Source organism: Coregonus lavaretus (genome assembly GCF_964263955.1).
Source record: "Coregonus lavaretus genome assembly, chromosome: 37".
In the NCBI taxonomy this organism is placed as follows: domain Eukaryota; kingdom Metazoa; phylum Chordata; class Actinopteri; order Salmoniformes; family Salmonidae; genus Coregonus; species Coregonus lavaretus.
Window position 1 is genome coordinate 22,249,799 of NC_140024.1, and position 23,092 is coordinate 22,272,890.

The following is a 23,092-nucleotide window of genomic DNA, read 5'->3' on the forward strand; positions in this document are numbered from 1 at the left end:
GTGTGTGTTTGGCTTTGAAATGCTAATCCCAGACACAAGCGTCTTGTCTCATTTAAAGCCAGCGTGTCACTTCCCAGGTGAGTGTGTGACAGTGTGCCCTCTGGGACCCCCCTAATGAAGCCTGTCCCTGCTCAGTAAATATTGGAGGGAGGGACACAGTAACTAAGTCCCACATGTCTGGTTCTGCTAGAGACGGGGAAAGTAAAGTAGAAGTGTAATCAACCAGGTAGTTCCTCTGACCTTCCTATGTCCTGTACAGTATGTTTTCCAGGCCAGGCCTCTCTTTCCCTAGTGAGTAACAGTGTTTGTGAAGTAGCTAAAAGCCCACACCACTCTTCCTTATGGAGAGTCAGAGAGTTTCTTACCTGTAGGGAACAGTTTTTTCTTATCCTATTTTCAGTTGAGAAAGAATGAAATTGAAATCTGTAATTTGGAGCATATTATTGTTTATAGGCCTATAGGTGAGCAAGGACAGGTTGGGTGAGTGTGTCTGTGAGTACAGTTTGTATCGCCTCAAGGTATGTGTGTGTGTCCTTGCCTGAGAGTGTGTGTGTCCACGGTAGCTAAGGTGTGATGAGTGTGAAGTGTGTCCTGTACCTCTAGAGGCAGGGAACAGTGCTCAGTGCTCCTGGTTGATGTGATGTGGGAGCAGGAGCAGGTCCAGGAAAGTAAACAGAAAGAGGCAGGTTGATATCGATCCCTCTCTCATCAGGCCCTACCTCGGGGGCCGCACGGCACGACACAGCCGGAAATTGATTGGTCAGGTCTGCTGGGGGACCACCGAGAGGTGTGGAAAAATCCTGCTTCATTAAATACTGAAGGGACTACTTGGCTTTGACTCCTGGGTCGCCATGGTGAGCGGGTGGCCGAGCGGAGGGCTAATGTGCAGTTAGCACGTCCGTCACCTGGAGAGATGACAGGAGACACCACAGGGGAGAGGACCCACTCAGTCTCCCTGCTCCCAGAACCCAGAGCGGGCTAGGCAGAGGAGAAAATCTAGCCTAACGATGGCGATGACTCTCTCCATCTCTCTCTCTCTCCCTCCCTCTCCCCCGTTCTCTCTTTCGATCTCTCTACCTGGGCAGGTGGCATTTAGTCAGCGTTCCCCTCTCAGTAACTCACAGCCGGGCGGCTCAGGCTCCAAATGCCAGGCGCCCCACAGATGCCGCAGTCGCCTGGCTTTGAGGCTGCCATCGCCATGCTCGGCGGGGGCTAGGAGTCCATGTCGGCTCAAAGTGGAGCCACAGGCTGTGTTCCCTCAGTAAAGGACAGACGGACAATCAGAGAGAGAGGGGGAGCGGTGGGTGGAGGTAGAAAAAGGACAGTCGATGTTTGTCCCCTCTCTCTTGCTTTGTTGTGTGTGTGAGCTGTACTGTTCAAGGGGGGGAGTAGAGTAGTGGAGGGTTGAAGAGCCATAAAGCCTGACATTTGTTTGAAGGGTCTGTTGTATGGAGTGGTTGTGAGGGTGCTGAACAGTGCTAGGGCCCATGTACCCTCCCGTACGTGACCCAGCCCCTGCATGTCAAACCACTGTGATCAGCCCCCTTTGGATCCAAAATGGCGGACAGTTTCTCTGTATCCTGTGCCACTGCATAGCCTGGAAGGCCAGCCACTGAACAAAGGGTGAAGTGGAAATGGCTGTGTATTCTTGTCTGCTTCTTCTTCTGTATTCCTCCTTATATTCCTCCTTATATGTGTGATAGAGCTAGTGTAACACTGTACTATACATCCTAATACCCCCTACAAGAACAATAAACAGACTGGTAGTTGGAGAGGAACAATAGCTCTTGTAGTCGCTTTCACATTTGATATGTAACTCTTTTGTACTGCTCGCTTTATGTTCTACAGTTGTCCATGTCAAACGAAATGGGGCATGTATTGTTGGGAGGACGATGCTGAAACAGTGCCGTTGTAGGATGTTTAGGGGGAGGGCAACTCAGAGTGCCTTGCATTTGCATCACCGGCATTTGGGGCAATCTCTGACACACACACTTTCTCAGACAAGCACACACATCCATACACCGGGCTATGTGAGGCGTCCTTGTGAGGATTAAATCAGCACTTCAAAAGAGCTGAAAACATAAACACTCCCAGTGGAGGAGAGGTGAGCCGCTCTGCAGAGTAAACTGTCATTCCCCTGCGGAGCGAGGGAGTAGGGGAGGTGGAGGAGAAGGATAGAGGAGTGAGGAGAGGGTGGAGCAATGTGGGGTATAGGTGTCTAGGGTCAGGGGTTGGTTTGGGAAATGGGGGTCGATGGCCGATAGAGTTGTGAGAGGGGTGTATTGTCTGCTCTCATACGATTGACCATCTGAGTAAACAGACATTATAGTAAGTCTAGACTCTAGTACACTTCATTCTCTCCTGCTCTCTATACATATCTGATTAGGGAAAATCCCCAACAGACAGATTTAACCTTTTGTTATCTCCTGTCTCTCACTCATGCTCTAAAGCACAGTAGGAGTGTGAAGTCCTGTGTAGCTCAGTTGGTAGAGCATGGCGTTTGCAACGCCAGGGTTGTGTGTCCGATTCCCACGGGGGGCCAGTATGAAAAATGTATGCACTCACTAACTGTAAGTCGCTCTGGATAAGAGCATCTGCTAAATGACTAAAATGTAAAATGTAGAGGCCTTGGCGTTGATAGATTGATGTACTTCCATGCCTTTGTACCGCCATGTTTTTGCAAGTTTGAGCGTTTACAATATTTCCATCTGGACTTCATACAGCTTGACTGATCTACCACTGCCTGTCTAGGATCTAAAGTATTCCTATAATGCTGTATGATTCCTCTATCTGACTGGACTGGGTTGTGTTGTGTGCAGGTGGAGTTTGAGTGGCTGAGGCAGTACTGGTTCCAGGGCCAGCGTTACACCCGGTTCTGCAGCTGGTGGGCCAGACCCATGGAGCAGCTGGAGAATGACTGGAGAGAGATGGAGCTCATGGTAAGACTGCACAGAGACACACTGGGGCCTTGTAATAACACATACTAGTGTGTGGTAGTGAGGTTGACAAACTTTGCCAAAACAGTCTAAGATTGACATTTAAGAGTGATACAAAGTCTAATCACAAAGAACTTTGCTATAACACTTTAGTTCATTCACAAGTTTCTGCAGTCAGTAATTATTATTGTACACAGTATCGTGTTCTAACATGATCAGGATTCACATGATCAGGATTCACATGATCAGGATTCTCACAGTGGAGAGCCTCCATCAGGATCTGAGGGTGATTGGCTGTATACATCTGTGTAACATCAAACACGCCTGTGCTTGAGTTCATTGCACAAACTACACAGATAATAATCAGATAGTGCACTTGTGATTGTGAAATGTCTTTGTGTCACACCCAAGGTTTAATCTGTTTCAACATGGTCTTACTCAGCTCTTTGACACCACATCACAAGGGAGTAGTAATTGTTCTGACACATCTTTCCATTTTCTCAGTCATTTCATACTCATAAATGAGAGAGGATGCGTTGTTCACAATGAAGTCTACTTAGTCACATCTGTTTACCGTAAATGTGTGTGTGCATGTGTGTGTCAGAAACCAATGTTAGTCCAATATCAGCTCTGCTGTTGTATCAAAGTGTGTTGTTACTCTGGAGAGTGAAGCAGTAGGGGGCACTCTTGTATCACTGAAACAGCCTAGACCAGAGCTGTGGTCCCTCTCTCGCTCCTTCCCTCCCTGCATCTCTCTCTCTCTCCTTCCCTCCCTGCATCTCTCCCTCTCTCACTCCTTCCCTCCCTGCATCTCTCCCTCTCTCTCTCCTTCCCTCCCTGCATCTCTCTCTCTCTCCTTCCCTCCCTGCATCTCTCCCTCTCTCGCTCCTTCCCTCCCTGCATCTCTCTCTCTCTCTCTCTCTCTCTGTACTCTCTGTCTCTGTCAGTGTGGAGCGCTGAGCAGTAATCACATCTAATGCTCAGGCAGGGATAAAGAGAGGAGCCTGTAGAAGCACGGTGCTGCTCTGCACTGAGACACGGGGAGGCAGGCAGGCTGGCTCACTCCTGTCTACACAGCCAGGAGAGGGAGGAGAGGGAGGAGGGGGAGACAGGGGCTAAACTCATCTAGAGCTCAGATGAAGTGTGTGATTTGAACCTGTACTTAGAGAGGAGCAGGAGTGAGATGTGAAGTATTGAGCTGTCTCTCTCTCTCTCTCTCTGATGGTCAACTAGACCCCTCTCATCATTTAGTTTCCCTGGCTCTGGTCAGACATGCACTATAGCATCTTTCAAGATAAATGTGACATTTTGGTCAACAATTATTTTTTGTAAATTATTTTTTTCATTCAGTATTTGTTTAGCTATTTGTCATTTATATTAGAGCCATGCTGTTAATTGACCCTTTCCCATTTAGCTTCTGTAAACTCTTTTTACTCCTTTTCTTTTTTATCATATTGTATTTTACTGAACTGAACATGCCTTGTGTTGTTTTCTAAATGAAACAACATGAAGAAGTAGTTTCTCAGGGAGGTATTTGTCTTTGACCCTTTAAGTAAATTAAAGCCATGCTCGTTGTGTTTGTGGAAAATGTAAAAATAAAATGGGCCACTATTGTTGATGAAGGCTCATTGTGCTTTCATAAGCAATATTGTACCACATACTGATCAAATAGGCCTTTCTCAGTATTATATAAATCAGATATACTATGCATTTTTATTTACCTTTTTTCGATTGCTTATGTTTGTTTATTACACTTCTATTTTGAATTGTCAAATGATTTTATAACTTATTTACATAGTTTATATTTTCATATACTTATATACACAAACTATTTTTATTAGGATTTCTATGCAAAACTATTTTAAATATCAGAATACATCAGTGTGGCAGTTGGTGTTTTTCTATGGTCACAAACATGTTTCGCTATTTACTATTTAAAAAATCTGCAGTGTCCTAAATGTATGACATTTTAGTATTTGATTAATATTTTTTGATAATTTTATGGTGTATGCATAATCTTGAAAATGTTTGAAAAAAATGAAAAACACAGTAGTGTGTGCTGTTTTTAATTGACAACAAAGATATTATAATATTGGAATGTATTTGTGTGCGTGTGGGTGTGTGCCAGCGACATACTTAGCCTTGCATTGTGTTAAGTATATTTCAGAGCTGCTGTCTGTTTATAGATGCTAGTTCCCTCCCTAGGGCTCAGTCCCTGTTCTCCATCCTGTTGTCATGCAAATACTCACCCTTCCATTTGAATGACATTCTGATAAAACACGTCCAGAGGTTCTCGCTCTTCCTTTTCTCTCCAAACTGTTACCTCATGAATTGAAGATGCTTCCTAATAGAAACAAAAAGAGGAGATGGAAGCCAGTGGTAGAGAGAGGCTAAATACAGAGTATTCAGATCAGCTGTGTGTGTGTGTGCGTCTGTGTGTGTCCTTGTGTGTGTGTGCGTGTGTGCGTGTGTGTGTGTGTGTGTGTGTGCGTGTGTGTGCGTGTGTGTGCGTGCGTGCGTGTGTGTGTGTGCGCGAGTGCTTCATGCATAGATAAAGGAATTGGAGTGCTTATCAGATATGAGAATAGGTAGCTGTATGAAGAAGGTCCAGTGTTCCGCCTTCCTCAGAAGACGAGGGGTACAGGCTGCGCCCCGTGGTTAAAGGACAGGGGTGTAAAGGCACTGTTCCCTTGTGATCCAGACTAGGAATGGAGCGAGGGTCGGTGGAACCCTGTTATGGTTTGGATGGGCCCGGTCCGCAGCCCAGCTCCCCTAGGACCTACTATCATGGATCTCATACAATCCTGACATTTACTTAAACCAGCAACAATGAATAGCTTCCACCTGGCTGACAAAAGGAGAGAGACAGTCTGGCTTTATGCAAAATATTTTAAATACTGGTGTGGCATTTTTTATCTTTCATTTTTTATTTCCTTTTTTTGCTGTGGGGGAGAAGCAACAAAACATTTCATATTTCCTTTTTTCATGTGTGTTTATGTGTGTGTGTGTTTATGTGTGTGTGTGTGTGTGTGTGTGCTGATGCTAATGTATGCACTCTGTTTGACTTTAATTGATTTACCAGCTCTACCTGCACAATACAGCTTTTCCCCTAATTTGTCACTTTCCCCGACTTCTGTGGCTGCTCATATCACAACTTCAAAAGCTGCCGAGATGCAAAGAGATTTCAGACAGTATTCTCTCTCTCTCTCTCTCTCTCTCTCTCTCTCTCTCTCTCTCTCTCTCTCTCTCTCTCTCTCTCTCTCTCTCTCTCTCTCTTTCCCTTTTCTCCTTCTCTCTATTCCTCATTTGACAGTTGAACGAGCCTTGTAGATGAAAATCTTTCAGCGCGTATCAAGAAAATTAATATACTTTCACAATAAATATAATCCACACACTTGAATATATTTGTATACTTCAAGATCTACAAAACAGGAAGGGGTATCCGGGCCATGTCTTCTAGCGTCTCCCTGTAACCATTTTGTCAGTCTCTCTCTCTTCCTCTGGGTTTGGTCACACTCCCGTCATGTAGCCGTAGAGGAACGTGATGTGTAGGGACGCGCCCTGTGACCATTTCATCATTTCTCTTCTTCTCCCTCCGTCTTTAATGTTGGTCCTCAGTAACAATCTGAGGCGGGCTACTGAGAGGGAGCGACTCAGGGGAAGCACAGAGCAATCACTCGCAGGCTGGCCAGGTCGCCATCGATAGCTGATTAGGTTATTGACCTAGCAAGGGGAAGGAGGGGATGGAGCTTCAGGGAGAGCGAGAGAGAGAGAGAGAGAAAGAGTGAAAGAAAGAGAGAGGGGGGTCAATGTAAATGTTATTGCAGTGTGAGCTCATTTGATCAAAGCTCTGGAAAGGTTAAGCGAATCCAATCTGGTTTTGTATGGCAGAGTGCAGACAGACACAGACGGGAGAGGAGAAACCTCAGGACGGAGAATGGATTATGGTATTGGTGCTTTGCTGAACTAGTGCAGGAGGGCCTCCCTCCCTCCCTCATATAGACAGACAGTTTACTCTGCCTCTAATGCGTTTAGACAGCAATTGGCCTTAATAACCTTTATTGACTTCAGCGGGTCAGAGCCAAGAATCTAATTATCAAAGTGTATCAATTTCATTGGGAGTTTAGAGTTGCACTGTTCATATAATTATTTTAAGGTCGGCAGGGCCAATTCATCCCTATCCTCTTATTTGATGGGTTTGTAAAACATTATAAATGTTATGGTTCTGTAGTGTGCAGTGTGTTTTTTATTTGGAGTGCAGGTTGTTGTTTTTCTGCTCCCCGGTAGGTAAGAAAGAGCAGGACTTTTAGAGGCTTGAGGCTTAGCGACAGTAGAATCATATTTCAGACGTTTTACTCTGTTTTACTCTCTAGTTTGACATTCTAGGGCAACATTTTATGACAGTTTCATATACAGGCCACACACATGCAAGCCAGATTCATTGTAAGTGTGAGCTAAACAGTAAATTGTTTAAATAGCATTTTTATTACTTATAGATTTGTATTATAAAACCATTCATTATCTTCTGGTAAATCTCAGCTGTTTTTTTTGTTTAGTTTAGCATTTTAGTAGAATGCACTGTAGTTGTGTGTTATCGATATTGAGTATGTTAGTAATTTTAAGAGTGCGATTATTTGCACGTGTTTGTGACTTTGTGTGTGTATGTAACAGTATGTGAGCTGTGGAGTAGTTTATCCTTCCGTGTGTGTGTGTGTGTGTGTGTGTGTGTGTGTGTGTGTGTGTGTGTGTGTGTGTGTGTGTGTGTGTGTGTGTGTGTGTGTGTGTGTGTGCAGCAGGCTACCTGGATAGTAGTGTGTGTTGTCCTTATCACAGAACGCAGAATAGAGTGTATAATCCTGAGGTTCATTCTAGCTCGGCTTTGTTTACCTCCAGCTCTATATTAACACACCTGGGCAACCTATTTACAATGCTCCACACTGAAAAGAAATTACTCCAAGATTATTGTTATTATTCATTTAAAAAGGAAATATATGGCTGATAATACATTTTACATTACGGAGCCGGCTTGTGTTGAGGGGAAATATAAAACGAGAAGAAAAGTAAAAGAAAGAGAGGGGTAGAAAATGTAGCATAAATCGCAGGCAAAAGGTATTTGCGATTCTCTTTGAAGTACTTATTCAACAGGGTAAGCTGCATTTTCGGCAGAGGCTGATAGTGTTCTGGGTAAATACTTAAACCCCTTTAGAGAATTTCATGCAGCACAAATACGGCGCGCTGCGGAGTGGGGCTGCAGAGGCAAGGCAGCAGTGTTTATGTTACCTGCAGCCACTGCAGCCCGCAGGCTTTGTACCTAAAGACATAGGTACTGACTAGAATCTCAGTAGGGGATTGGCTGTGTGACAGAATCTACAGTAAAATCACTGGGAGCGTGTGTATCTGTTTTTGTGTGTGTGTGTGTGGGAATAGAAAGGGCTTTTTTAACCCTTTCACTGCACAGCAGGCCTCCGTCACAGGCCACCCAGCCTTGTGCGCACACACACACACACACACACACACACACACACACACACACACACACACACACACACACACACACACACACACACACACACACACACACACACACACACCACACAAACACACCACACAAACACTGACACACACAGCCTCCCAAGTTCTAAATCCAATTCAGCTATTGACGTGACATTGAAAGCACTCTCTCAGGCTCTTGGGATATACTCTGTATAATTTTTAAACAATACCTAACAATGATTGATCACATCCTGCTATTTTTGTTTAATTTGCTATCATTATTAGTCATAGATGTAATAGGGTGTGTGATGTTTCTCTCTGATTGTTTATAAGTAAACATAATACAAGTAATTGTCTTCTGGAGAAAGGTGGGGCGATTTGGGGTCTTTTGGTTCACACAATGGAAAGAGACCGGAGCCAAGTTGCTCAGTGCTGTCGGCGTTTACTGTATATGGAATGTATGAGGCATTCTGTGACATCATTACGCTACTTTTCATCTTAGATTAACTCCTAATATGGATACATCAAATAAGGAAGTGCTTTTGTTTAGCTTCTTATTCCATAATGAAGAAAAAGCTCAGCAAACCCTCAGCTAATTTTCTTGCTTGCTATATTCGCATCCCAAGCCATGTATAATTACCTATAGAACATATCTCTCTTTCTTTGTGCATTCGTATAAGAAACAGAAAGAGATTTGTTATTGATACTGGTTTGGGTAATTCATTTTGTTTTTCTGGTAGATTGTGATGTTGACAGCAGTTCTACTGTATTGGCAGACTTTGAAGTCACTTGTCTATTTTTCTTAGAAAACAAATGAGCACTTTACAGGGACTGATCTGTCTTATCCTCTTAGCAGCTCGTCCAATCCCCTTCCTCCGTTATTTATTTATTTAGCATGTTGTTTTTCCTCCTAGCCGGGCCCTGATCAGCAAGATAAGTCTTCAGAAGGGGGAGATAACATCCATTAAAGTGGTAAAGAGGAATTACAGGGCAGAGCAGATTAATCACAGCTCAGCTTAATCGTATTCACTGTGCTATGGACGGGAGGACGGGCGGGCTAGCTGCAGGGCCTCTCTCTGCCTGCCTCTGTCACAGAAACAGAGAGGGAGAGAAATGGAGGGAAAGAGATGGAGGGAGAGGGAGAGAGAGGGAGAGAGATGGAGGGAAAGAGATGGAGGGAGAGGGAGAGAGAGGGAGAGAGATGGAGGGAGAGCGATAGAGGGAGGGGAAAGGATATAGAGAGTGAGAAAGAAAGAGATGGAAGGAGGAGAGAAAGAGAGAGAGAAAGAAAGAGAGTGAGAGAGATAGAGATAGAGAAAGACAGACAGTGAGAGAGTTAAACAGAAACAGAGATGAAAGAAAGATGTCTCCATACTCCCATACCAAAGCACACCCTCTTTCTGCTGACAATAGACATTAACGTTAACCGACGCTTGACATGCAATTATTGCATCACTTTGATCCAGGTGTAATTATTTATTCTCCAACCGATCCGATGCTCGTCTCTGTGTGGGATAGAGTCAATTAACACAGACACAGAGGTGCGGTTATGTTTTTGTTTTGTGGGAATGAAAAGCGTATTGTTGGTTGGAGTATTGCTTTCCTGTAGGCTCTGACTCTAGACAGTGTAGCAGCAGACAGCAACCTTCAGTCCCACCTTTTCCCCCAGACACAGAGGGGTGGTTGTTTTGTTTTCTGGGAATGAAAACCGCACTGTAAAATGGATTCATGTTTTCCTGTAGCAAACACGTATGTTCATCCCCTGAGATCGATTCCCCTCTGATTCTCCCAGGCTCATCCCCTTGATATTTAGTTTCATTATCTGGGAATAAACACCTTGCTGTTGGTGGGTACACTCTTTCTGTATAGCAGGCACAGTACAGACAAGTCACAGTAGTAGTAGACAGGGAGCTAAGTTCAAACCTGAAGTACCCCACCTACCTATTCCCCCTGGTCTCACCCCCAGTCTCACCCCTCTGCACATGTTGTGCAATTCCCCATTTGAATTCTCCAAAGTCATCAGTGCAGCTATCGTGTTCAGGCTCTGAGGTGCGTTAAGCTGCGTTGAGAACAATGAGCAGGAGAACGGGGTGATCCTGACGGGAAGAGGAGTGTAAAATTGTCTGATTCGCTTGAAGAATCGCAAAGAAAGAGAGGAATTATGGAGAAGATGCTGCAGATTATTTGGGAGGTTTTAGGTGAGGGGGAGGAGGGTGGAGGCAGGCGGGGGGAAGTAGAGGAAGAGATAGTGGGAGGATTTAAATGGCAGTCAGAGAGAGAGGGAGACAGAGGAGGTAGAGATGGTGAATGGATGGATGAATGGATGTGGAGATGGATGATGTGATGCAGGATAGGTGATAGACAGAGGGAAGTGAGTACAGTAGAGGAGAGGAGGAGGGAGGAGAGGAAGGAGAAGAGTAGTGGAGCTCAGTAACATTCTGGGAAGTTCCTTCCTTTGTTTCTTAGTTTGTTTCTCTTTCAGAAGAAGTCATGTATGAGGTGAAAAGGCCAACTGAGATTAAACATTAAGTGTGTTTGTTGGTCAACACATACTTCCACAGTTTACTCTCAAGACGATTATGTTGCTGCTGCTGCAAAAAAAAACATGATACAGTACTATATTCCCCAAAAATGGTTTAAACCAACTGAACTCCTTTTTTGGGTCATACCATCTCGCTAAAGCTCACAGGGGCTATCAGATCACTGCAGGTAGTGTGTGTGTGGGGGGGGGGTCTCTCCCCTCCACCCCTCCAGATAGCTCACTCTAGTGGGCGGTGTTAAGTGGGTGAGATGTAGGACAGTGTAATTAACGCTAGTCCTTTAGAGGGGCCCTCCTCCCTCCATGGGGAGTGCCAGATATAGCTCTCATTAATTCCTATTTATGTGTAATGAGAGGGTCATGTACGGTGTAATAAATGTCTGTTTTATTTGGGTAAGAGCTGCCTGGAGGGCTGCATCCTCTCCCTGCTGGCTAACTGCCTTATAAACACTCTTTACCCACTCAGCTCCCATCAGCGTGCCTGGCTCCATGGGTGAGGAGCAGGAGCACTACACACAATGAAATGAGCAGGGGTGTGTGGTGTGATAAATTCACAAGTCAAAAGTCTAAAAACAGATAGTATCCTTTCCATTTTGTAACTCATACAGTGAGGGAAAAAAGTATTTGATCCCCTGCTGATTTTGTACGTTTGCCAACTGACAAAGAAATGATCAGTCTATAATTTTAATGGTAGGTTTATTTGAACAGTGAGAGACAGAATAACAACAGAAAAATGTTATAAATTGATTTGCATTTTAATGAGGGAAATAAGTATTTGACCCCCTCTCAATCAGAAAGATTTCTGGCTCCCAGGTGTCTTTTATACAGGTAACGAGCTGAGATTAGGAGCACACACTTAAAGGGAGTGCTCCTAATCTCAGCTTGTTACCTGTATAAAAGACACCTGTCCACAGAAGCAATCAATCAGATTCCAAACTCTCCACCATGGCCAAGACCAAAGAGCTCTCCAAGGATGTCAGGGACAAGATTGTAGACCTACACAAGGCTGGAATGGGCTACAAGACCATCGCCAAGCAGCTTGGTGAGAAGGTGACAACAGTTGGTGCGATTATTTGCAAATGGAAGAAACACAAAATAACTGTCAATCTCTCTCGGCCTGGGGCTCCATGCAAGATCTCACCTCGTGGAGTTGCAATGATCATGAGAACGGTGAGGAATCAGCCCAGAACTACACGGGAGGATCTTGTCAATGATCTCAAGGCAGCTGGGACCATAGTCACCGAGAAAACAATTGGTAACACACTACGCCGTGAAGGACTGAAATCCTGCAGCGCCCGCAAGGTCCCCCTGCTCAAGAAAGCACATATCCAGGCCCGTCTGAAGTATGCCAATGAACATCTGAATGATTCAGCTGAGAACTGGGTGAAAGTGTTGTGGTCAGATGAGACCAAAATTGAGCTCTTTGGCATCAACTCAACTCGTCGTGTTTGGAGGAGGAGGAATGGTGCCTATGACCCCAAGAACACCTTCCCCACCATCAAACATGGAGGTGGAAACATTATGCTTTGGGGGTGTTTTTCTGCTAAGGGGACAGGACAACTTCACCGCATCAAAGGGACGATGGACGGGGCCATGTACCGTCAAATCTTGGGTGAGAACCTCCTTCCCTCAGCCAGGGCATTGAAAATGGGTTGTGGATGGGTATTCCAGCATGACAATGACCCAAAACACACGGCCAAGGCAACAAAGGAGTGGCTCAAGAAGGAGCACATTAAGGTCCTGGAGTGGCCTAGCCAGTCTCCAGACCTTAATCCCATAGAAAATCTGTGGAGGGAGCTGAAGGTTCGAGTTGCCAAACGTCAGCCTCGAAACCTTAATGACTTGGAGAAGATCTGCAAAGAGGAGTGGGACAAAATCCCTCCTGAGATGTGTGCAAACCTGGTGGCCAACTACAAGAAACGTCTGACCTCTGTGATTGCCAACAAGGGTTTTGCCACCAAGTACTAAGTCATGTTTTGCAGAGGGGTCAAATACTTATTTCCCTCATTTAAAATGCAAATCAATTTATAACATTTTTGACATGCGTTTTTCTAGATTTTTTTGTTGTTATTCTGTCTCTCACTGTTCAAATAAACCTACCATTAAAATTATAGACTGATCATGTCTTTGTCAGTGGGCAAACGTACAAAATCAGCAGGGGATCAAATACTTTTTTCCCTCACTGTATTACTCATGAATGTGAATGGTGGTTGTGGCTTATGTTTTCATCATGTCTTGTTCTAGGCCACCCAGTCAGGAGACAGGGGTCCATACGGGTCAGTTAGCCTCATGTCTGTCAGAGCCTGGGGACCTTATAGAAGAGCTGTCTGTAATAGCCCTGACAGTACTCTACTACAGCCTTTACAATGGGCCAGCACCCCTAGGGAACTCATACTAGTCCACTATGTATTCCTCTCTCTCTAACAGACTTAGCAGACCTGCCAGCTTCACTCCCAGGATAAAGACATGAGTGGGATCTGACAGGTCTTTCACGCAGTAATGTAGCCCTACCTCTCTGTAGCCCGAGCAGTGATGGACCTCAGGCCTTTCTGTTCATACAGTCACATACCTCTCTAACCAGAGCAGTGATGGAGCTCAGGCCTTTCAGTTCATACAGTCACAAACCTCTCTAGCCAGAGCTGGGGTTGACCTGATGGGTCTGAGGCCTGTGTTCTTTCAATGGAACTTTTTCAGTCCTACACTAATGTTAACTCTAGTCAATCGGGGCTTACCTCTATACATCACCCAGTTCTGTCCCTATAGACATACACTACATGACCAAAAGTATAAGGACACCTACTCGTCGAATATCTCATTCCAAAATCATGGGCATTAATATGGAGTTGGCCCCCCCTTTGCTGCTATAACATTCTCCACTCTTCTGGGAAGGCTTTCCACTAGATGTTGGAACATTGCTGCGTGGACTTGCTTCCATTCAGCCACAAGAGCATTAGTGAGGTTGGGCACTGATGTTGGGCGATTAGGCCTGGCTTGCAGTCAGGGTTGAGGTCTTTGTGCAGGCCAGTCAAGTTCTTCCACACCGATCTCGTCAAACCATTTCTCTATTGACCTCGCATTGTGCACGGGGGCATTGTCATGCTGAAACAGGAAAGGTCCTTCCCCAAACTGTTGCCACAAAGTTGGAAGCACATAATTGTCTAGAATGTCATTGTATGCTGTAGCGTTAAGATTTCCCTGAAAAACAGGCCCAGACCATTATCCCTCCTCCACCAAACTTTACAGTTGGCACTATGCATTCGGGCAGGTAGCGTTCTCCTGGCATCTGCCAAACCCAGATTAGTCCGTCGGACTGACAGATGGTGAAGCGTGATTCATCACTCCAGAAAACACGTTTCCACTGCTCCAGAGTCCAAAGGCGGCGAGCTTTAGACCACTCCAGCCGACGCTTGGCATTGCGCATGGTGATCTTAGGCTTGTGTGCGGCTGCTCGGCCATGGAAACACATTTCATGAAGCTCCGACAAACAGTTCTTGTGCTGATGTTGCTTCTAGAGGCAGTTAGGAACTCGGTAGTGAGTGTTGCAACTGAGGACAGACGATTTGTACGCGCTACGCGCTTCTGCACTCGGTGGTCCGGTTCTGTGAGCTTGTGTGGCCTACCACTTTGCAGCTGAGCCGTTGTTGCGCCAATACGTTTACACGTCACAATAACAGCACTACAGTTGACCGGGGCAACTCTAGCAGGGCAGAAATGTGACGAATTGACTTGTTGGAAAGGTGGCATTTTATAACGGTGCCACGTTGAAAGTCACTGAGCTCTTCAGTAAGGCCATTCTACAGCCAGTGTTTGTCTATGGAGATTGCATGGCTGTGTGGTCGATTTTATACACCTGTCAGCAACGGGTGTGGCTGAAATAGCCAAATCCACTAATTTGAAGGGGTGTCCACATACTTTTGTATACACTACCGGTCAAATATTTTAGAACACCTACTCATTCAAGGGTTTTTCTTGATTTGTACTATTTTCTACAATGTAGAATAATAGTGAAGACATCAAAACTATGAAATAACACATATGGAATCATGCAGTAAGCAAAAAAGTGTTAAACCAATCAAAATATATTTTATATTTGAGATTCTTCAAATAGCCACCCTTTGCCTTGATGACAGCTTTGCACACTCTTGGCATTCTCTCAACCAGCTTCATGAGGTAGTCACCTGGAATGCATTTCAACTAACAAGTGGCGGCAGGTAGCTTAGTGGTTAAGAGCGTTGTGCCAGTAACCGAAAGGTTGCTGGTTCTAATCCCAGAGCCGACTAGGTGAAAAATCTGTCGATGTGCCCTTGAGCAAGGCACTTAACCCTAATTGCTCATGTAAGTCGCTCTGGATAAGAGCATCTGCTAAATGACTAAAATGTAATGTGTGCCTTCTTAAAAGTTAATTTGAGGAATTTATTTCCTTCTTAATGCGTTTGAGCCAATCAGTTGTGTTGTGACAAGGTAGGGGGGGTATACAGAAGATAGTCCATATTTTGGCAAGAACAGCTCAAATAAGCAAAGAGAAACGACAGTCCATCATTACTTCAAGACATGAAGGTCAGTCAATATGGAACATTTCAAGAACTTTGAATGTTTCTTCAAGTGCAGTCGCAAAAACCATCAAGCGCTATGATGAAACTGGCTCTCATGATGACCGCCACAGGAATGGAAGACCCAGAGTTACCTGTGCTGCACAGGATAAATTCATCAGAGTTCCCAGCCTCAGAAATTGCAGCCCAAAGAAATGCTTCACAGAGTTCAAGTAACAGACACATCTCAACATCAACTGTTCAGAGGAGACTGTGTTAATCAGGCCTTCATGGTCGAATAGCCACCCTTTGCCTTGATGACAGCTTTGCACACTTTTTTTTGGTGGGGTGGGGGGGATCAGCTTTAATATTGCAGATAGATTGTAACTTCCATCAATGTAATATTTCCCTTTATTACTTTCCAACCCCACCACCCCTTCCCTAATTGGAGTAAACTAGTGAACAACAACGCTTAGAACTCTACTTCCAGCTTATACATACTATATACATTTTATGGACACAATAATTATATTTTGTTTGTTTTTACTCCTGAACTTCCTCTACCCTCATCCTCTCCGATCATTTTCATGATGTCCATCCGGTTTGCTTCTATATGCCATATCTTTCTAACTGTGCTCTTTCACAAAAGCTCACAACCTATAACCTACAGTGGCTTGCGAAAGTATTCACCCCCCTTGGCATTTTTCCTATTTAGTTGCCTTACAACCTGGAATTAAAATTTATTTTTTGGGGAGTTTGTATCATTTGATTTACACGACATGTCTACCACTTTGAAAATGCAAAATATTTGTTATTGTGAAACAAACAAGAAATAAGACAAAAAAACTGAAACCCCCCCCCCAAAGTCAATAAATTTGTAGAGCCACCTTTTGCAATAATTACAGCTGCAAGTCTCTTGGGGTATGTCTCTATAAGCTTGGCACATCTAGCCACTGGGATTTTTGCCCATTATCCAGGCAAAACTGCTCCAGCTCCTTCAAGTTGGATGGGTTCCGCTGGTGTACAGCAATCTTTAAGTCATACCACAGATTCTCAATTGGATTGAGATCTGGGCTTTGACTAGGCCATTCCAAGACATTTAAATGTTTCCCCTTAAACCACTCGTGTGTTGCTTTAGCAGTATGCTTAGGGTCATTGTCCTGCTGGAAGGTGTACTGAAACAGCATCCCCACAGCATGATGCTGCCACCACCATGCTTCACTGTGGGGATGGTGTTCTCGGGTGATGAGAGGTGTTGGGTTTGCGCCAGACATAGCGTTTTCGTTGATGGTCAAAAAGCTCAATTTTAGTCTCATCTGACCAGAGTACCTTTTTCCATATGTTTAAGGAGTCTCCCACATGCCTTTTGGCAAACACCAAACGTGTTTGTTTATTTTTTTCTTTAAGCAATGGCTTTTTTCTGGCCACTCTTCTGTAAAGCCCAGCTCTGTGGAGTGTACGGCTTAAAGTGGTCCTATGGACAGATACTCCAATCTCAGCTGTGGAGTTTTGCAGCTCCTTCAGGGTTATCTTTGGTCTCTTTGTTGCCTCTCTGATTAATCTCCTCCTTGCCTGGTCCGTGAGTTTTGGTGGGCGGCTCTCTCTTGGCAGGTTTGTTGTCGTGCAATATTCTTTAAATGTTTTAATAATGGATTTAATGGTGCTCCGTGGGATGTTCAAAGTTTCTAATATTTTTTTTATAACCCAACCCTGATCTGTACTTCTCCACAACTTTGTCCCTGATCTGTTTGGAGAGCTCCTTGGTCTTCATGTTGCCGCTTGCTTGGTGGTGCCCCTTGGTATTGCAGACTCTTGGGCCTTTCAGAACAGGTGTATATATACTGAGATCATGTGACAGATCATGTGACACTTAGATTGCACACAGGTGGACTTTATTTAACTAATTATGTGACTTCTGAAGGTAATTGGTTGCACCAGATCTTATTTAGGGGCTTCATAGCAAAGGGGGTGAATACATATGCACGCACCACTTTTCCGTTATTAATTTTTTTGAATTTTTTGAAACAAGTAATTTTTTGAATTTCACTTCACCAATTTGGACTATTTTGTGTATGTCCAAATAAAAATCAATTTAAATTACAGGTTGTAATGCAACAATATAGGGAAAACGCCAAGGGGGATGAATACTTTTGCAAGGCACTGTATATACTTATTATGGACACAGTATGCTTTACATTAGTTATCTTGTTGTTATTAGTTGTTGTTAGTTGTTATTAGTCCCATCCTTCAGCTCCATTCAACACCTCCCATCTATCTACTACTATATATCAAAACTGTTCACTGCTCTGGCACCCCAATGGTGGAACAAGCTCCCTCACGACGCCAGGACAGCGGAGTCACTGACCACCTTCCGGAGACACTTGAAACCCTACCTCTTTAAGGAATACCTGGGATAGTATAAAAGTAATCAGTCTACACCCCCCCCCCCCCCCTACCCCACTCCCACCCCCACAAAAACAAATATATATATATATATATATATATATATATATAAAACAAATGACAATTAAAAATATACTCTAAAAAAATAGAAATAAGAAGAAAATTATATTAAAAACAAAAACAAATGTAAAGTGGTTGTCCCACTGGCTATCATAAGGTGAATGCACCAATTTGTAAGTCGCTCTGGATAAGAGCGTGTAAAAATGTAAATGTATCTCTTAACACCATCCATATTGGATTTCTATTTGCCATATAGTTTTCAACTGTACTGTGATGTTTCACAAAAGTTCTGAACCCTTCTATTCTCATTGTTTCTACAGATTGTAAATTGAAAATAAACATTTTTGCTATAAAGTATTATTATATTATTTATTGATTGACTATGACTTTTCAGATCACCCAGTAGTGCTATCTGCAGGGTTAGCTCCAGGTAAATATTGCAATCCTTCAGCCATTTCTGGACCTGTGTCCAAAAACAAGCCATAAATTGGCAGTACCAAAACAAATGATCTAATGATTCTATCTCCTCGCAGCAAAATATGCAGAGCTGGGAAGATTGTATCCCTCATATAAATAACATTCTGTTGGTAGCAAGAATTTTGTATAATAATTCAAATTGAAAAATTCTAAGTTTTGAATCCTGTGTTGTTTTGCGTATCAGTTCATAAACACTATGACATGGAATCGGTACGTCAAACATCTCTTCCCAACTATTTTGCAATCTACAGTGAGGGAAAAAAGTATTTGATCCCCTGCTGATTTTGTACGTTTGCCCACTGACAAAGAAATGATCCGTCTATAATTTTAATGGTAGGTTTATTTGAACAGTGAGAGACAGAATAACAACAACAAAAATCCAGAAAAACTCATGTAAAAAATGTTATAAATTGATTTGCATTTTAATGAGGGAAATAAGTATTTGACCCCCTCTCAATCAGAAAGATTTCTGGCTCCCAGGTGTCTTTTATACAGGTAACGAGCTGAGATTAGGAGCACACTCTTAAAGGGAGTGCTCCTAATCTCAGCTTGTTAACTGTATAAAAGACACCTGTCCACAAAAGCAATCAATCAATCAGATTCCAAACTCTCCACCATGGCCAAGACCAACGAGCTCTCCAAGGATGTCAGGTACAAGATTGTAGACCTACACAAGGCTGGAATGGGCTACAAGACCATCGCCAAGCAGCTTGGTGAGAAGGTGATAACAGTTGGTGCGATTATTCGCAAATGGAAGAAACACAAAATAACTGTCAATCTCCCTCGGCCTGGGGTTCCATGCAAGATCTCACCTCGTGGAGTTGTAATGATCATGAGAACGGTGAGGAATCAGCCCAGAACTACACGGGAGGATCTTGTCAATGATCTCAAGGCAGCTGGGACCATAGTCACCAAGAAAACAATTGGTAACACAGTACGCCGTGAAGGACTGAAATCCTGCAGCGCCCGCTAGGTCCCCCTGCTCAAGAAAGCACATATACAGGCCTGTCTGAAGTTTGCCAATGAACATCTGAATGATTCAGAGGAGAACTGGGTGAAAGTGTTGTGGTCAGATGAGACCGAAATGGAGATCTTTGGCATCAACTCAACTCAACGTGTTTGGAGGAGGAGGAATGCTGCCTATGACCCCAAGAACACCTTCCCCACCGTCAAACATGGAGGTGGAAACATTATGCTTTGGGGGTGTTTTTCTGCTAAGGGGACAGGACAACTTCACCGCATCAAAGGGACGATGGATGGGGCCATGTACCGTCAAATCTTGGGTGAGAACCTATTCTCAGCCAGGGCATTGAAATTGGGTCATGGATGGGAATTCCAGCATGACAATGACCCAAAACACACGGCCAAGGCAACAAAGGAGTGGCTCAAGAAGAAGCACATTAAGGTCCTGGAGTGGCCTAGCCTTAATCCCATAGAAAATCTGTGGAGGGAGTTGAAGGTTTGAGTTACCAAACGTCAGCCTCGAAACCTTAATGACTTGGAGAAGATTTGCAAAGAGGAGTGGGACAAAATCCCTCCTGAGATGTGTGCAAACCTGGTGGCCAACTACAAGAAACGTCTGACCTCTGTGATTGCCAACAAGGGTTTTGCCACCAAGTACTAAGTCATGTTTTGCAGAGGGGTCAAATACTTATTTCCCTCATTAAAATGCAAATCAATTTATAACATTTTTGACATTAGTTTTTCTGGATTTTTTTTTTGTTCTTCTGTCTCTCACTGTTCAAATAAACCTACCATTAAAATTATAGACTGATCATGTCTTTGTCAGTGGGCAAATGTACAAAATCAGCAGGGGATCAAATACTTTTTCCCCCCACTGTATATGGGACGGCTGTCAATCCTTTGGTCCTTAAATGAAACTGCTATACTTTTTTATTCATCACAATTTTCTTTAACCAATTATGTTCGTTAATGCAGGGCCGACAGACAAGTTCCTTACTTTTTCCCCCTTCTACTTTCCTCTTCCATTTTTGTGGTAATGCTGAATGCTTATTTGGTGGGAATTTTGGGTAGAGCCGACATGTATTTGTTAGCTGCATGTGCAACATAACTCCACCAGTCCTACCTATGATATCATTTCCGAAGATTATATATATATATATTTTTTTATTTTTTATCAATTTGTATATTTCAGTTTAACCACAATATTTGTTGCATTATTTGTTCTGTCGTTTCTGGAGGATTAAATTGAAGTTGCAACCAACTTTCTATGGCTTGTTTTAGAAATAGTGATATTTGGGTGATGATTTCCTTTTCAAATAACTGAAAGTGAGAGGTTGTAATCTGAATAAAGGGAAAAAGGCCATTCTTGAACATGGGGTGAGACAATCTTACTAATTTGCTAGAGAACCAGTTTGGATGTAAGTATAACTTTTGTATGACTGAAGGTTTTAGTGATAGGTCTAATGCTTTAATATTTAATAATTTCTGTCCTCTGAATTCATATTCATTATATAAATAGGCCTGTTTAATTTTGTCTGGCTTGCCATTCCAAATAAAATGGAATATTTTTTTCTCATATAATTTAAAAAACTTTTGCTAGGCGTAGGCAAGACCATAAGCAAATAGGTAAACTGGGATAATACTAAAGAGTTAATCAGGGTGATTTTTCCACAAATTGACAGGCACCCACCTTTCCATGGTAGCAAGATCTTATCTATTTTTGCTAACTTTCTATTAAAATGTATTGGAGTGAGATCATTTATTTCATTTGAGATATGTATTCCGAGTATATCCACATCACCATCAGACCATTTTATTGGTAAACATGGTAATTTAAAATGTTTTATTTTTTAGTGATCCAATACGTAATATAGTACATTTATCATAATTTGATTGTAATCCAGAGAGATTAGAAAATGTATCTAGATCCTATATGAGGCTGTGGAGGGATTCAAGTTGTGGATTTAAAAGAAAACATGAATCATCAGCGTACAATGACACCTTTGTTTTTAAGCCCTGGATTTCTAATCCCTTGATATTATAGTTGGATCTGTTTTTAATAGCTAACATTTCGATGGCCATAATAAATAGATATGCCGATAGTGGACAACCTTGTTTTACTCCTCTTGACAGTTTAAAACTTTCAGAGACATAGCCATTATTTACTATTTTACACCTAGGGTTACTTTAACCCATTTTATATGAGATACTCCAAAATTGCTCCAGGCATTTATATATAAACTCCAGTCGTACTTTATCAAATACCTTTTCAAAGTCTGCTATGAATAGCATACCTGGTTTTCCAGATTTTTCATAGTGTTCTATTGTTTCCAGTACTTGCCTTATATTATCTCCAATGTATCGTCCATGTAAAAAACCTGTCTGATTAGAATGAATAATGTCCGACAATACCTTTTTAATTCTATGCGCTATACATTTTGCTATAATTTTTGCATCACAACACTGAAGTGTAAGGGGCCTCCAATTTTTTTAATGGACTGGATCTTTATATTTTCCACATGTATCCTGTTTCAGTAATAATGAAATCAGACCTTCTTCTTGAGTGTCTGATAATCTACCATTTACATAGGAGTGGTTAAAACATGCTAATAACGGTCCTCTGAGTATATATATATTTTTGGGGTATACCTCGACTGGTATGCCATCCAACCCTGGAGTTTTCCCGAACTTAAAGTCTTTAATGGCATCCAGAAGTTCCTCCTCTGTAATTTTATGTTCACATGAGTCTTTCTGTATGGCTGTTAATTTTACATTATCAATAGAAAAAAAATCCCTACAATTAGCTTCAGTTAGAGGAGATGGAGGCGACTGAAACGAAAACATATGCTTAAAGTACTTTGCTTCCTCCTTCAAAATATAATTTGGTGAATCATGGGTGACTCTGTCATTTGTAACCAGTTTCAGTAAATTATTTTTGGTAGCATTTCTATGTTGAAGATTAAAAAATAATTTGGTGCATTTTCCCCCATATTCCATCCAGTTTGCTTTATTTTTATAATATATTACACTTGATCTTTCTTGAATTTATTTTTCATTTATTCTGAGCCTCCATTTTACAATGTTTATTGGTATCTAGCTGTTCTGTTAGACCTTCTATTTTGCACACTCTTAGCATTATTTCAAACAGCTTCACCTGGAATGCTTTTCCAATAGTTTTGAATAAGTTCCCACATATGCTGAGCACTTGTTGGCTGCTTTTCCTTCACTCTGCAGTCCGACATCCCAAATCATCTCAATTTGGTTGAGGTCGGGGGATTGTGGAGGCCAGGTCATCTGATGCAGCACTCCATCACTCTCCTTCTTGGTAAAATAGCCCTTACACAGCCTGGAGGTGTGCTGGGTCATTGTCCTGTTGAAAAACAAATGATAGTCCCATTAAGCCCAAACCTGATGGGATGGCGTATTGCTGCAGAATGCACTGTCTGTGATTCTAAATAAATCACAGACAGTGTCACCAGCAAAGCACCCCCACACCATAACACCTCCTCCTTCATGCTTTACGGTGGGAAATACACATGCAGAGATCATCCGTTCACCCACACTGCGTCTCACAAACACACGGTGGTTGGAACCAAAAATCTCCAATTTGGACTCCAGACCAAAGGACAGATTTCCACCGGTCTAATGTCCATTGCTCGTGTTTCTTGGCCCAAGCAAGTCTCTTCTTCTTA

The 23,092-nt window shown here is 42.9% G+C and overlaps 1 protein-coding gene across 3 annotated transcripts in view; it reads left to right on the forward strand.

Annotated features, from left to right (window-relative positions):
• Positions 1-23,092, forward strand: part of LOC311111118 (alpha-ketoglutarate-dependent dioxygenase FTO-like) — a gene marked incomplete at both ends in the record, with an annotated part of 154,522 nt that overhangs the window by 34,766 nt on the left and 96,664 nt on the right. For all 3 annotated transcript variants that reach the window (XM_084153800.1, XM_084153801.1, XM_084153799.1), the window contains one exon: positions 2,820-2,939. In XM_084153800.1, coding sequence (XP_084009926.1) covers positions 2,820-2,939 — 120 coding nt within the window. The remainder of the gene's footprint in view (positions 1-2,819; positions 2,940-23,092) is intronic.